The 15,195-nt window shown below is 35.8% G+C and overlaps 3 protein-coding genes across 4 annotated transcripts; all 3 read right to left on the bottom strand.

Annotated features, from left to right (window-relative positions):
• Positions 1-657: 657 nt before the first annotated feature.
• On the bottom strand, positions 658-4,619 carry LOC147546659 (auxin transporter-like protein 4). Of its 2 annotated transcripts, none has more exons than XR_015223462.1 (9): positions 3,990-4,519; positions 3,555-3,766; positions 3,241-3,426; positions 3,013-3,125; positions 2,716-2,899; positions 2,505-2,602; positions 1,962-2,169; positions 1,262-1,860; positions 658-1,222 (listed from the first exon to the last, which is right to left on the bottom strand). XR_015223462.1 is itself a non-coding variant. In XM_086634946.1 (9 exons), the coding sequence occupies exons 2-9, from the start codon at positions 3,729-3,731 to the stop codon at positions 884-886; spliced, it is 1,452 nt and encodes a 483-aa protein (XP_086491072.1). In that variant the 5' UTR covers positions 3,732-3,766; positions 3,990-4,619; the 3' UTR covers positions 658-883. The 2 variants fall into 2 exon arrangements, 1 of the variants encoding a protein (XP_086491072.1); XM_086634946.1 differs by having other exon boundaries at positions 658-1,111; positions 1,603-1,860; positions 3,990-4,619.
• Positions 4,620-5,271: 652 nt separating this feature from the next.
• On the bottom strand, positions 5,272-8,283 carry LOC147546658 (heat shock 70 kDa protein 4-like). Its single transcript, XM_086634945.1, has 2 exons — positions 7,971-8,283; positions 5,272-7,122 (listed from the first exon to the last, which is right to left on the bottom strand). The coding sequence occupies exons 1-2, from the start codon at positions 8,182-8,184 to the stop codon at positions 5,480-5,482; spliced, it is 1,857 nt and encodes a 618-aa protein (XP_086491071.1). The 5' UTR covers positions 8,185-8,283; the 3' UTR covers positions 5,272-5,479.
• A 2,684-nt stretch (positions 8,284-10,967) lies between these two features.
• LOC147546657 (heat shock 70 kDa protein 4-like) lies at positions 10,968-13,909 on the bottom strand. Its single transcript, XM_086673563.1, has 2 exons — positions 13,582-13,909; positions 10,968-12,943 (listed from the first exon to the last, which is right to left on the bottom strand). Exons 1-2 carry the CDS (start codon positions 13,793-13,795, stop codon positions 11,268-11,270), a joined length of 1,890 nt encoding a protein of 629 aa, XP_086529689.1. The 5' UTR covers positions 13,796-13,909; the 3' UTR covers positions 10,968-11,267.
• Positions 13,910-15,195: the final 1,286 nt, after the last annotated feature.

Genomic DNA, 15,195 nt, shown 5'->3' with positions numbered 1-15,195 from the left:
ATTGAATCTATTGAAGAAGCCAAGCTCAAAATTAGCATCATCAAGATTGAAGACACTCAAACACATGGTTCATGTGAAGTGTCATTATTTAAATATGGTCAATGGTCTCATTAAAATACAAATAAAGTGTAAATTAATTAAAGTTAACACTTAATGAGAAGAATAAATGATTAGAGAGAGAAGGAGGAGGAGAGGCATGTGAGTATGTGACAATGAAGTGCATTATAATGCAAAACCCATGTGAATTAAGACAATTCTAACACTCCACTTCCACTCTCTAATGAGATTCAAAGTGAAAATCCTTAATTCCAAAAGGATTAGTTCATTTGATCTATCAAGTTTTCTTGATTTTTTGTACGACACTTTCAAACGGTCATTTTTTAAATATCGCAATGGACTGCTCTATCGTTTAGAGTGAAAAGAGGTGTCACAAGAGGATATTCAAAGTAGATGAGATTTTTATCTTCTTTAAATTTAAGCGTCTCTTAACTTCAAAATTCAATACTATAAGATTTGTTTAAATTATTTAAATTATGAGTGTTATTGATTAATTGAGATTACGCACAAAAACGAATTATAATGATAATTAGAATAAGATTGTAAGGATTGACTGAACGGCAGGCAGCATTATATTACCATCTCATTGAACAATATTAGTAAAACACAAGAAAAATGATTTCATAAACAATATATAAAAGATACATTAATTTGGTTATCCTAAATTTAATTCAATGGGATAAGGAATCATTATCATACTATTTATCTACTAAATACAAAACTATGAACAAAAACACCAAACAAACCATCTTATAATACAAAAAAAAAAGAGAATGGGATCAATTTTGTTTGATCAATCGGGATGGAGATAGTAATCGGTCTGAGTCTAGTGAATGTGTTTGGGTGGAGGGACATGTGGTGGTGATGGTGGTGGTTTACATTGGTAGCATTTGGCGAATAACCCGAAAGTGTCGACTTGCCTAACAAAGTTAGTCATGCTGGCCCATCCCCCGAACCCAAAACCAACAATCAAAACCCATACCACGACAAATGTATTAACCAGATACACGGCTGTCCAGCTAGGCATGAAAAACGGTGGCTTCTCAGCCGCATTCTGCAATCACATGTATCCGATAATTAGCAATACTATTTGATCTGTTCATTTACAGTTAGCGACATTTTTTTACGACTTAAGTAGGTCACACTAAGTTGATTCTAGTTAAACCTACTTAAATAGGTCACACTAAGTTGATTCTAGTTAAACCACATAATAGAAAAGTTTATCGGTTTCTTTATGTCTGATTCACACAAATATTTATTTGTGTCTGACTCGTCTTAACTTAGTAGGGGTTTCTCTTTGAAATAAGGAGTATGGGTCCCATAAATGTGATGGATGGGGAAATACCAACAAACAGTAGATCCTACCCACCATTGGTTTAGTCAATTAATGAATCTCCTCAAATTAAGTACATCCATTGATTTCTCTATCTTTTTATTTAATGAAGGACAGCTATAGCAAAATTGGCAGTGACTGAACAAAAACAGTAGCGGTGGGCTGGGGGCCACCCAGTGCCCAGTGGTGTTTGGAAAGATAGAGAGATTTACCTGACGAGCAGAAGCCTTTCTATAAGTTAGCATATGAGCAAGGGCAGGTATGATATAGACTGTGAAGCTTACAAGAAGTGCCCCCACAGCTGAATTGATGGGCCCAAAGAATGGAAAAATAATAGCTAAGAACCATATCGGTATCACTACGGGAAGCCGCACGAGTCCCCTCAGACACGTACTCTTTGTATCGTGCATTCCTATTACCTTCTCCCACACAAAATACAACGGCGTACACGCAAACCCAAACGTGATAAACTGTATAAAAATATATCAAAGTTCCGTGTTAGACATATTGACCACAAAAAGATTGGGGGCATAGATTAAGTCCAACGTCAACAATGGGGGATAAAGCGAACCTGATGGATAAGCATTAAGATAACTGCAGTGTCACGCCAACCGTTCTTGGGGAGGAGAGAGAAAGCGTTGGAATGGTTAAGTAGTTCGTCACCAAAAGCCCAATAAACGACTGAAGCTGACGGGAGCGTTAGTGTGAATACGTACAAAGTAGCTATTAGATATATGTACTTGAACTTTTGAGGCTTCCACATAGCATGCATAATTTCCCTAAACAACATAAATACCCATTAGCTTTTTCCAAATCAAAATCTACAATAAAATCAACGCTCGCCATTCAATTTCACTTTGAGAGTCACAAAGCTGAGTCAACAACAATTCAAGTTAGACTAAGAAAATTGATATAGAAAATTCGAGTTTTCTTTTCTCGAGTTAATGTATCCAAATTGTTTGAGTTTGACTCGTTTAAATTTAAATGCCAGTCACAGTACTTACACGGGCCAACAACTTTTGGTTGGAGTTGTAAGAGGTATAATCTTCCACCTAGTGGTCAAGGGTTCGAGACACACGCTGAACAATTCAAAAAAAAAAAAAACAGTACTTACACGGTGACGGCGTGACCACCAAAAGTGTAGAGAATATTAGTGGCGCCCGTGAAATAGAGAACAAGCTTTGTTGGAGCAGTGTGTTGAACCCCATCTACCTATATAAAATTTCAAGAAACACCCATCACTTCCAAAAGAATTAGAATTCGACCCATGATTTGAAAACCCTGATTAATGAACCCAAAAGAAGAAGAAAAGATTGAAGCTTAACCTGGCCATGAACAAGAGCAGCAATGGTCATATACCAAGCAGTATAAGTAGTCATCCCAAGACCAAGAAAAGACCAAATCCGGTAGTTGTGAAATGAAGGTATAAACACAGTTGTTGCACAACAAGCTCCAAATATATATGTCCACGTTCTCTTATCCAATCGATCATTTATGTAATAAATGTTACTGTTAATCATTTCCACACAACAAAATTTCATTCATTCATTCATCAAATGATCTCAAATTTTGATTCATCAAAGAGTTAATTAGAGAGAAAAAGAGTTATTAGTAGTAATTACCTAGCACAAGCTATAAGTTGGATAACAGAACCAAAGAGGAGAAAAGTGCAGTTAAAAGCTAATCCCACTGCCTTCCAATAGGGACCCAGCAACCCATCTAGGACTTCAAACCACTGTAAACAGATAAGTATAAGAATAGTCCCACGTGACAGAAGAAAAGAAATATACTAATAATATCTAGGTCATCTCCACTCGTTGTCCGTCAAGAAAACAATTTTTGTTTAGTACCTGAATAACATGGTTCTTGAAATTGAAATTTTCTTTCTGTTTTCGACTTCGATACTCGATATAAAGAACACTTATGAGATAAGCAGTCCAACTACCCATGATCCCATAAAAGACTTGAAATATTATGCCTGAAAGCATACCCAATTGAGAGAAAGAGTATGGGAGTGTTAAGAGAACTTGAGCTACCTATGAAAAAACAAACAAAAACAGAGTACATTATGATTCTTGTTTTGTTAATTATATATTAGATGAATTTTTCAAGTAGAATTGAAGAGTTTTTATTAATGGGAATGGGGAATCGAATAAGTAGTTACTTGATTTGAAGCACAACTGAACCAAGCATCATAAACAGATCCTCCATGCCAAAGAAAGCTTTTGATATTGAATACTGATTGGTTTTCTTCTTCTTCTTCTTCTATTGATCTTTCATGCTCTGTTTCATTTTCATGTCTAGTAATAATTGATTCTTCAGCTTGTTTATGATCCAGCATTTTTAATAAATAATTCACTTCCAAGTTGTATAGATCTGGAAAATAAAATGGACAGTAATAAATTATGAGACACAAAAATAATCAAATGGAGAGAATTTGAGAGAAAACGAAAGGAAACTGAAATTTGAAAGAAAAATTTGTTAACCCAGATCTGGTAATACTTTTCCCTACTTATTAGTGAGATAGTAGTATTTAGAAAGTGGGTAGCTCAAAAACTTGAAATAGAAGAAACCCTCAGTGTCTCTTTATCTCTCTTACCTTCTTCCAGTAGTCTTTGCCGCTTGGGGTCGGTGGTATTTCTAGAGAGATAGAGAGAAGAAATGGGTTGGGTAGTAAACACTCTTTTGCAGAGTGTAGAGAGAGAGAGAGAGAATTAATGAGAAATCTTTCACCACTCCGAGGTGAGGAGGAGTCTTAAATGACGGCGAGTTTACTCCTCTTCCCAATCCAATAACTTAAATGCGCTTCCTGAATTAAATTCTAGGATCTGAAATTCCCTACCCTTCTTATTACTGTTAGAGAGAGAAAAGAAAAGAGAGAGAGAGAGATGGGATTTTGGTTATAGTGGAGTAATAGTAACCGAAGTAGTAGTCCAAATCAGAAGGTTACAAGCAGAAGAATAAAAAATAGAAGCCCACCCTAACAAGATACAGTATTGAATTATGGACTAAAGGAAGACGACGAAGAAGAAGAAACTCCCGCACTTATCTCTCTCTCTCTCCCTCTCCTTTTCTGATGCAATTCTGGCTAAAAACAACTTCCTCCCCAATATACAGAGGAAAGAAAACAGAGTCGACGATGCTTTTGTACTATTTATTTATTAGTACTTTCACTCATTAATTGCCTGGGCTGGATAAGCCCAATTTAACTGAAAGCCCAAGTTATTGTTAGTCTTGGGAAATCATCCCTTGAACACAATAGGTCACTCAAAATTTTCGGTCCACTACCGCTTTAACCAAACGTCCAACCAGAGAAAGATGCTTAACCTCTTAAGAAGAGCACTATAATCTTTCGCACTACCAATGTCGGATTGTTCACGACACATTCTTCCAACCCACATTACAGTATTCGTTTTTTTTAAGAAATCGACTACGATCTACGTTACTCGGTACAAGGCATTGATACAACATTAAGATGTGATAAGCACCATAACCGTCTACGTTAAACCAATAATTAAAAAGGCCTAAAGCCCGTCAACAAAGAGCCTAAAGCACGACAACATCTACTTTATTGAGTGCTCAAATTACATGGGATTTATTCACCGAGACTCGGTCCCAGACCTCATAGGCTTAAGAGGGATGTCCTACCACTACACCAAAGCGTGGTGGACACATTACGAGGTAATCGTTATGATAACGTGATAACTAATAATTAGGACCAATCTTCTGGGCCTCACGGCTTTAAAAGACCACATTACTGTGAGGTTTGACACTTATAGGCCTCACGGTTTTGAACAGGCTCATCAAGAAAGGGAGTTTAACTTGAGTAGCACCGCAATTCGTCTCACCACCAATGTGAGATTGTTTACAACAAAACATAGAATGTAAAACTATCAACTGAAAAATTCATAGTTTTCAACATAAACAGGTCTTTCTATGGATGGGCAAAACATATTAAATACTAATCACATTTAAAACTAATTCCGTGCGACTTGTCCACTTCCTCAACCAACACCACCACGACCACCACCACCAGAAGAAGAATATCATCAACACCTACCTGGCTCCTCCACCCATATCAGAATCACCTCACTGATACATCTTAACAATAATGGGACAACAAATGCTTTCCAACTCCTTCAGCTTATCGTCGAATTCATCAGCTTCAGCTAACTGATTCCTATCCAACCATTTAATCGCATTATCAACAGCATCTTCAATCTTTCTCTTATCTTTTCGCCCAATCTTTTTGGCAAGGTACTCATCACGAATCGTACTCTTAAGCCCATAAACATACTTCTCAAGAGCATTATACGATTCGGCTTTCTTCTTATGTTGTTCGTCTTCTAATCTATACTTTTCAGCTTCTTTCACCATCTCCTCTACCTCTTCCTTGGATAAGCTTAGTTTATCATTATTAATAGTGATCTTTTTCTTCTGTCCTGTTATTGTGACTCCGGCGGAAGCAGTCAAGATACCATTTGCATCAATATCAAAACAGACTGCGACTGTTGATACGCCTCGAGGAGCTGGAGGAAGGCCATATACCACAAATTGGCCCAATAAGTTGTTATCCAGGGATCTTGTTCTTTCGCCTTGGTAAACTTTGATTGACATACTGGTTTGGTTGTCTACCGTTGTCTCAAGGAGTTGTTCTATCGTGGTGGGAATGGCTGTGTTTCTTGGGATCATTACATTCATGAGATCGCCTTTCACTTCTACCCCTAGGGACAAAGGAGTGACATCGAGGAGCAGTAGATCTTGAATCTTCTCGTTACCCTCACCCCTCAAGATCGCGGCTTGAACAGCAGCACCATAAGCAACAGCTTCGTCCGGATTAATATTTTTACTGAGTTCTTTCCCGTTGAAGAAATCTTTCAACAAATTTTGAACTTCAGGAATTCGGGTAGATCCACCAACAAGAACGACATCATCGACACTACTCTTATCCATTTTAGCATCTCTTAAACACTGTTCAACTGGTTCTATACATTTTCTAAACAAATCCATGTTAAGTTGTTCGAATTTAGAGCGAGTAATCTTTGAGTAAAAGTCGATACCTTCGAATAAAGAATCGACTTCTATTGTTGTTACTGCAGTAGATGAGAGAGTTCTTTTCGCTCGTTCACAACAAGTTCTTAATCTTCGTAAAGCTCTAGGGTTTCCACTAATGTCTTTCTTGTTCTTCCTCTTGAACTCTTCAACAAAGTGATTAAGCATTCTGTTATCAAAATCTTCACCACCAAGATGAGTATCCCCGGATGTGGCTTTAACTTCAAAAATACCTTCGTCGATTGTGAGAAGTGATACATCGAAAGTACCACCACCGAGATCGAAAATCAATATGTTTTGTGCACCGGCACTCGTTGTTTTCTTGTCAAGGCCATAAGCAATGGCAGCGGCGGTCGGCTCATTGATAATACGCATAACGTTTAGACCGGCAATGAGTCCTGCATCTTTAGTAGCTTGACGTTGAGAATCGTTGAAGTAAGCAGGGACTGTAACGACGGCATCCTTAATGGTCGATCCGAGGTAATCTTCAGCGATTTCACGCATCTTAATCAAAACCATTGCAGAGATATCTTCGGGGAAGAATTGTTTTTCTTCGCCTTTGTAGTTGACAGCAATCATGGGTTTATCACCACGTCCAGAAACTACCTTGAAAGGCCAGTGATTGACATCAGCCTGAATTATGGCATCACTAAATCTCCTTCCAATCAAACGCTTCGCATCTGCAAATTTTTTTCAAGATGTAGGTTAGTTTTACTGAATAGAGATCTTTATAGCTGAAAAAAATCTGACAAACATTTCATACTTATAGAGACATCACAAGTCAGATCCAAACAAACATTTTGAAAATTTGTTCAATAACTCAAAAATCTTATATTCTTACTCAAGATAGCTTTCTGACCTCGAGTCAGATTTTGAACTCTGAGTCAGACTCTGAAGTCCGAGCCAGATTCTAAACTTACAGTCCAACTTCGGGCTCCGAGTCAGATTTTAGACTCCAAGAAAGATTTCAGATTTCGAACTTACAGTCAAATTTTTAAGTTGGAAGAAAACTAATACTGCATATGATGTCGTTTAGCAACACAAAAATAAATAACTTACGTAGAGAAGAGTATAAAGGTAGTTTCCCAAACGTCGATATTTTTTAATTAACTTAGTAGGTTATAAGTTACTTCAATATATTAACTAATTTTATAGACCTAACCTTTGTTTTTCTCTCCCTCCGTTCTACGATAGTACTTCCTCCACTACCACCAGTACCACCACCACAGCTCAACCATCATCATTATTCCTTTACCCACATCTTAACCACTGCCACGGCTCCATTACTATCACCGTCACTTTTGTCACAACAGTCATCACAAAAACCTTAGATAAATTCATTTATCTCTTTAATTTATATTATTTATAGTTATTTTGTGAGTTGTTCTTATTATATACTTGATACTTCATTAAAATAAAAGTAGTGAGGAGACTAAAAAAAGAAGATCTTCTAGACAGATATGTCCGTAAAAACGATGGAAGTGAGCAAGATAAACCCTAGAAATCAAAAAGGAAGATAAAAGTTTACCGTAAACAGTGTTGATTGGGTTCATGGCAACTTGATTCTTAGCAGCTTCTCCGATCAAACGCTCGGAATCTGTAAAAGCGACGTAAGATGGAGTGGTTCTGTTTCCTTGATCATTAGCTATGATTTCAACACGATCGTTTTGCCAAACTCCCACACAAGAATAAGTTGTGCCGAGATCTATTCCGATCGCCGGACCTTCAACTTTCACCGACATTCTACTAATCGGACAAGTATGAACCAAAAGAAAGAAACGAAAACCTTTGAGTTGCAGAGAAACTAGGGTTTTTTTACAATTTCAGATTTGGCGGTTTACAAATATACGAATTTGATTCTAAATTGGTGAGTAATTTCCAACTTTAGATGAAAGGGTAATATGGACAATTCGTCTTTGTTGAAATTACCATTTTGCTCTTTCCTATTTATGGGAAGGTCATACATAACATGCGGTAAAGGGAGGTGGTATACACTTATATCAGGATTGTTATAATTAGTGACAGAATCATCTTTTATTATTAGTGACGTCAATTGGGACTCTGATTACACCCCTTTTGTCGTCTTTTATAATATTGTTCAACTCATCCTGTAGTACTTTTGGTAACATGGATACAATCTCAGAGGCGGGCTTCATTTTTTGAAAGTAGTCAGCTGCCACATTAACTCCTCGGCAGATATGCTTTACGGAGAACTCTTCGAATTGTAGCCGATGTGTTTCTAACCCTTATAGAAATTGTTATTGTATTAGGTTAGAAGAATTGAAAAAAAAAATATGAAGGTAACAACGGTATGACTAGAAATCTTTAGTTACGTGATGATGGTGATTATTCTGTTTGACTTTTGCCCCTCCCGAGGTATAAGAATTGATATAAACAAATAATTTCATGGAAATAAAAGAATTTCATAAAAAATCTTTCATATAATATATTTCATAGAAATAAGAGTTATCTCATTTGATTTATTCGTTATTTCTTTTTTTTCTTTTTTTTCCTGGAATACCTAATTCTTTTCTTTTGAGATAAACCAAAAATTCATTCATAATCTAACACATTACATGATTTTGATAGTTTTTGACTCATTTGAGTACAACATGGAATTAGTAAAGTAAATAACAACGTTAAACTTACAAAGTAAAAACAACATGAAGGAAAATGAGTACTGCAAAGATAAAATAAAAAGACCCTAAAGGTCACAAATTAAAGATCCTAAAGATCACGAAAGAGACCCTAAAGGTTGTGAACGTTATTATACTAATGAAAAAGATTGAACCAAGTAGAGATGCATGTCGGTTGCATCAAGATCACCACTCAACCATAGTGATCAAGAAGTTGGTGATCAAGAAATTGTTATGATGGATCCATCATCTTGAAGTTGAGAAAAATCATTTTAATATTACGGAGATTGATGATGGCGAAAACGTTACCCATACCACCATCCCTGTCTCTCTGTTCTACTCCAACATAGATAATATTAGATCTAAAAAATAATATACAAACAAAGAGGAAATCCTGACGTAGGGATCCCTCCCTACGCCGGAAAAACTAGATCACAGGCAGGGGCGGACCCACGTAGGGACCTATCAAAGACCATTAAATGACATGCGACAAGGTTCGGGTGGAATGGGCTGAGATAGAGATGTCCGTGCGTACAACCCGTGTTCGAGCCCCATCATCTTCATTTTTTAGGTTATTCCTTTCATTTTCATTAAGTTTCTTTGGTCATATTCGATTATGCCCTTTCTTTTGTTATCAAATATTGTTTAGTCCTTTTACTTTTTCCTTTCAACTCCTATTTATAAATCGGTTATTCCGTAAGGTTTTTTTTTCTATATCTATTCGATGATGACTCCCATTAAACTTGTTAGAGTCAATTTTCAATATATTATTAAGTCTTGTTTTTAATTTCATTTATGTATAAGTTTTGACTATTTTTTTCTAGATTCCATCTTTTGTCTCTCTTTTTCTTTTATACATTTTTTCAAAGATAAGATGCGGTGATAATTATTCAAGACATAAATGGTTCTCTTTCTTTCGGAACAAAATGTAAACATTACTTATATAGTTATATAAGTTTAATTGTACATATCTTGTTATATTTTAACTATTTTTTTTCTAAATTCCGTCTACCGTGTCTTTTTATTTTTTTACAAACATAAGTTGTGGTGATCATTTTTCAAGACATAAAAAGTTCTCTTTCTTTTAAAATAAAATTGACACATTATATTTAATTTTTTATAAAATTCGAATTGGCATAAGATAAATTTTTTATATTGAAACTGTAGTGGATGATCCTCACAACATAGCAACTAGTCGAGTTGGTCGGCGGCGTAGTTATAAGATATAAGAAGCACTCGCTTGAACATTAAATATAGATTTTTGGATAAGTTAATTTTTTTATTATAACTAAAAGTGCGCCCACAATGTAAAATTTATAGGTCCGCCACTGATCACTAGATACTTGGAATACCTAATTCAGTTATTTGGTTGACGACTAATTTCGACTAAAATAATAATCATATATTTAGGAATTTTAAAATACGAGAGATGAAAAAAAGGCCTTTTCTCTTTCCTCCCACCAGGGTATGATAGAATTATGCCCCTATCTTTTCAAAATAATACTAGGGTATAACACTTGTATCAATAATACTAGAGGAGTACTTTTTTGTTTATTTTCTCTTAAATTAGTTATTATTTTATTGATAGAGGGAGATTTTAATTTCTTTTTTTTAACCCTTGAAATATATTTTGCTTCTTTTTTCCTTAAATTAAAATGTTTATTTCTAAGAAGAAAAGGATTATTATTTTTTAAATAGGTAACTTTATTTCTAGGACTATATTTTAAATTTTGAGAAGGAATTCTAAACAATATCCTTTATTGAAAAAAGATGTTTGTCCCAGACATCGTTTTTCCTTCTGTTTTATTATATAGATTTTAGATCTTATATTGCCACATTAACATTTTTAGTCTTACGTTGCTAAATGACATATATACTCTATGCTACAATTATGTAAGAGTATAAATGATAATTTTACCTTACGTTGTTATAATAACATTCCAATAGCTCACTCAAATTTCGCCTTAGTTTTAAGCATCACAATCCGTGTCACGTCGACCCATTTGAGATTGTTTACAACCAAACATAGAATGTAAAAATATCAATTCATATTCATAGTCTTCAGCATAAATAGGCTTTTCCATGAATGAGCAAGATTAAGTACTGATCACGTTAAATACCACTTGTTTTAATCGACTTCCTCAACGACCGCCCCCACCACCACCACCACAAGAAGATATCATCAACACCTACCTGGCTCCTCCACCCATATCAGAATCACCTCCCTGATACATCTTAACAATAATGGGACAACAAATACTTTCCAACTCCTTCATCTTATCGTCGAATCCATCAGCTTGAGCTAACTTATTCCTATCCAACCATTTAATAGCTTTATCAACAGCATCTTGAATCTTTCTCTTATCTTTTCGTCCAATCTTTTTTGCAAGGTACTCATCACTAATTGTACTCTTAAGCCCATAAACATACTTCTCAAGAGCATTATACGATTCAGCTTTCTTCTTAAATTGTTCGTCTTCTAATTTATACTTTTCAGCTTCTATAACCATCTTCTCTATCTCTTCCTTCGATAAGCTTAGTTTATCATTATTAATAGTGATCTTGTTCTTCTTTCCTGTTATTTTGACTCCGACGGAAGCAGTCAAGATACCATTTGCATCAATATCAAAACAGACTGTGACTGTTGATACGCCTCGAGGAGCTGGAGGAATGCCACAAACCACGTATTGGCCCAATAAGTTGTTATCCAGGGATCTTGTTCTTTCGCCTTGGTAAACTTTGATTGACATACTGGTTTGGTTGTCTAAGTGTGTTTTAAAGATATGTTCTACCCTGGTGGGAATGGCGGTGTTTCTTGGGATTAATACAAACATGAGATCGCCTTTCACTTCTATCCCTAGGGACAGAGGAGTGACATCGAGGAGCAGTAGATCTTGAATCTTCTCGTTACCCTCACCCTTCAAGATCGCGGCTTGAACTGCAGCACCATAAGCAACAGCTTCGTCCGGATTAATATTTTTACTGAGTTCTTTCCCATTGAAGAAATCTTTCAACAAATGTTGAACTTCAGGAATACGGGTAGATCCACCAACAAGAACGACATCATCGACACTACTCTTATCCATTTTAGCATCTCTTAAACACTGGTCAACTGGTTCTATACATTTTCTAAACAAATCCATGTTAAGTTGTTCGAATTTAGAGCGAGTAATCGTTGAGTAAAAGTCGATACCTTTGAATAACGAATCGACTTCTATTGTTGTTACTGCAGTAGATGAGAGAGTTCTTTTCGCTCGTTCACAACAAGTTCTTAATCTTCGTAAAGCTCTAGGGTTTCCACTAATGTCTTTCTTGTTCTTCCTCTTGAACTCTTCAACAAAGTGATTAAGCATTCTGTTATCAAAATCTTCACCACCAAGATGAGTATCCCCGGATGTGGCTTTAACTTCAAAAATACCTTCGTCGATTGTGAGAAGTGATACATCGAAAGTACCACCACCGAGATCGAAAATCAATACGTTTTGTGCACCAGCACTCGTTGTTTTCTTGTCAAGGCCATAAGCAATGGCAGCGGCGGTCGGCTCATTGATAATACGCATAACGTTTAGACCGGCAACGAGTCCTGCATCTTTAGTAGCTTGACGTTGAGAATCGTTGAAGTAAGCAGGGACTGTAACGACGGCATCCTTAATGGTCGATCCGAGGTAATCTTCAGCGATTTCACGCATCTTAATCAAAACCATTGCAGAGATATCTTCGGGGAAGAATTGTTTTTCTTCGCCTTTGTAGTTGACAACAATCATGGGTTTATCACCACGTCCAGAAACTACCTTGAAAGGCCAGTGATTGACATCAGCCTGAACTATGGCATCACTAAATCTCCTTCCAATCAAACGCTTCGCATCTGCAATTTTTTTTTTCAAGATGTAGGTTAGTTTTACTGAATAGAGATCTTGATAGCTGAAAACAAAAAAAAAATCTAACAAATATTATCCTAACAAGGCCAATTTTCTGTATACATATATAAAGTCAATCTAAGTTGGTGCTATTTCTTAGTCTGAGTTTAAGTACATTGGACCCAAAATCAACCCAAAAAACCTTTCATACTTAGCCACACATCACAAGTCAGATCCAAACAAATATTTCTTGTTCAAGAACTCAAATTCTTACTCAATACAGCATTGAGAGACCTCGAGTCAGATTTTGAACTCTGAATCAGACTCCAAAGTTTGAGCCAGATTCTAAACTCTCAGTCCAACTTCGGGACTCTGATTCAGATTGCAGACTTCAAACTTTTGTGTTGTTTAATTAGCAACACAAAAGTACATTTTTTACTTCAGCCACGACTCCATCACTGTACATTTTTTTTTTTTTGTGTCAGACCAAAACTAAAAGCGAACTAGTGGAGTCCTACAAGACTAAAAGCGAAGATCTTCTAGACAGATATGTTGGAATATAAACCCTAGAAATCATCATACACAACATTATTATAAAAGACACATGTTATAGTCAATTAAAAAATTGAAGATAATTTTTTTTTACCATAAACAGTGTTGATTGGGTTCATGGAAACTTGATTCTTAGCAGCTTCTCCGATCAAACGCTCCGAATCAGTAAAAGCGACGTAAGATGGAGTAGTTCTATTTCCTTGATCATTAGCTATGATTTCAACACGATCGTTTTGCCAAACTCCCACACAAGAATAAGTTGTGCCGAGATCTATTCCGATCGCCGTACCTTCAACTTTCACCGACATTCTACTAATCGATCGATCGATCGAGTATGAACCAAAAGAAAGAATCGAAAACCTTTGAGTTGCAGAGAAACTAGGGTTTTTTACAATTTCAGATTTGGCGGTTTACAAATATACGAATTTGATTCTAAATTGGCGAGTAATTTCCAACTTTAGATGAAAGGGTAATATGGACAATTCCTCTTTGCTGAAATTACCATTTTGCTCTTTCCCATTTATCGGAAGGTCATACATGCGGTAATGGGAGGTGGTACACCTATCCAGATTGTTATAAAGTAACCTATTCTACGGATTTCATTAGAGTATGATTGTCATTGATTGATTAAATGTGAGGGTATCAATATGTTTTTTGTCTAAATTCTTTAGATTAGTGTTTTGTTCTTCCTCATTGTTTAAGTAGATCAAATGTATATATATACTAGGGTATAGCCCGTGCCTCCGTCACGGCATAATTTCGTGTGAAAATAAGTAGGAAGTGGGGAGGAAAAGAATTTAGTGGGGTGGTTTGTAACTAATTTTCTGAAAAAGTGGGAGGGAGAGAATAGTGGGTGAGTGGTTATTTTTTAGCAGTGAGATAAAAACGTGGTTTTTTGTGGTTGGTTATCAAAAAAGTGGGAGAGAATTAAGGAGGCTCTGATTTAGTGGGTTTAAAATTCAATTTTAATCGTTAGATTAGATAATTCTTGATGAATATCGGACGGACGTGAATATCCATGACATAAATCTACGGCTCACCTCAAAAAACACCATTGTGTTATATATAATAGATATATATATATATATATATTCATTAACTACTCGTCTCCGTAGTATTAAACGTTTGGTGCATAATGTTGTATAAAACTCTCTTTTTTCTCACAGAAACACATATCCTAATAAAAGTTTAGTGGAGGTTTTGAAATTTGTATCTGCAATTCTTTTTCATTAGTCATCATCTCCATAGGTTAGAGGACTGATCTATACCAATAAATCTTCATTTCCCCTTGTGGGTATCGATCCAATTAGCGAGATTCAACTATTGATTCTATTTTCCGATTACTATGTTTAAAAGTGCTAATTCAACTTGATTTGGGTTTAGACAATTCAACACCAAATAAATTTTGCAATGTTTACAACAAATATTATTTATTTAACCCCTTGAAATCTTCATATCTAGTAATAATACATCAAATCAAATCACACTAATCATCTCTTCCTTTCCTCATACTATATGGTAATCAAATTCTCATGATCTCTATATTAGATTAGGGCCACTGACCCACTACACGGACCCAAAATACCAAACAAATCCATATTAGATATGTAATACTCCCTCTGTCTCATATTAAGAGTCCCACTTCTTTTTTTATCATATAAAATCTATCTACTTTCCCACAATATCCTTACCTTGAGTCAACTATAAT

Source organism: Eschscholzia californica, unplaced genomic scaffold (assembly GCF_041429995.1).
Source record: "Eschscholzia californica isolate CP2 unplaced genomic scaffold, dmEscCali1.0.p SCAF_4, whole genome shotgun sequence".
Lineage (NCBI taxonomy): Eukaryota > Viridiplantae > Streptophyta > Magnoliopsida > Ranunculales > Papaveraceae > Eschscholzia > Eschscholzia californica.
This window is presented reverse-complemented; position numbering and strand designations above follow the sequence as displayed.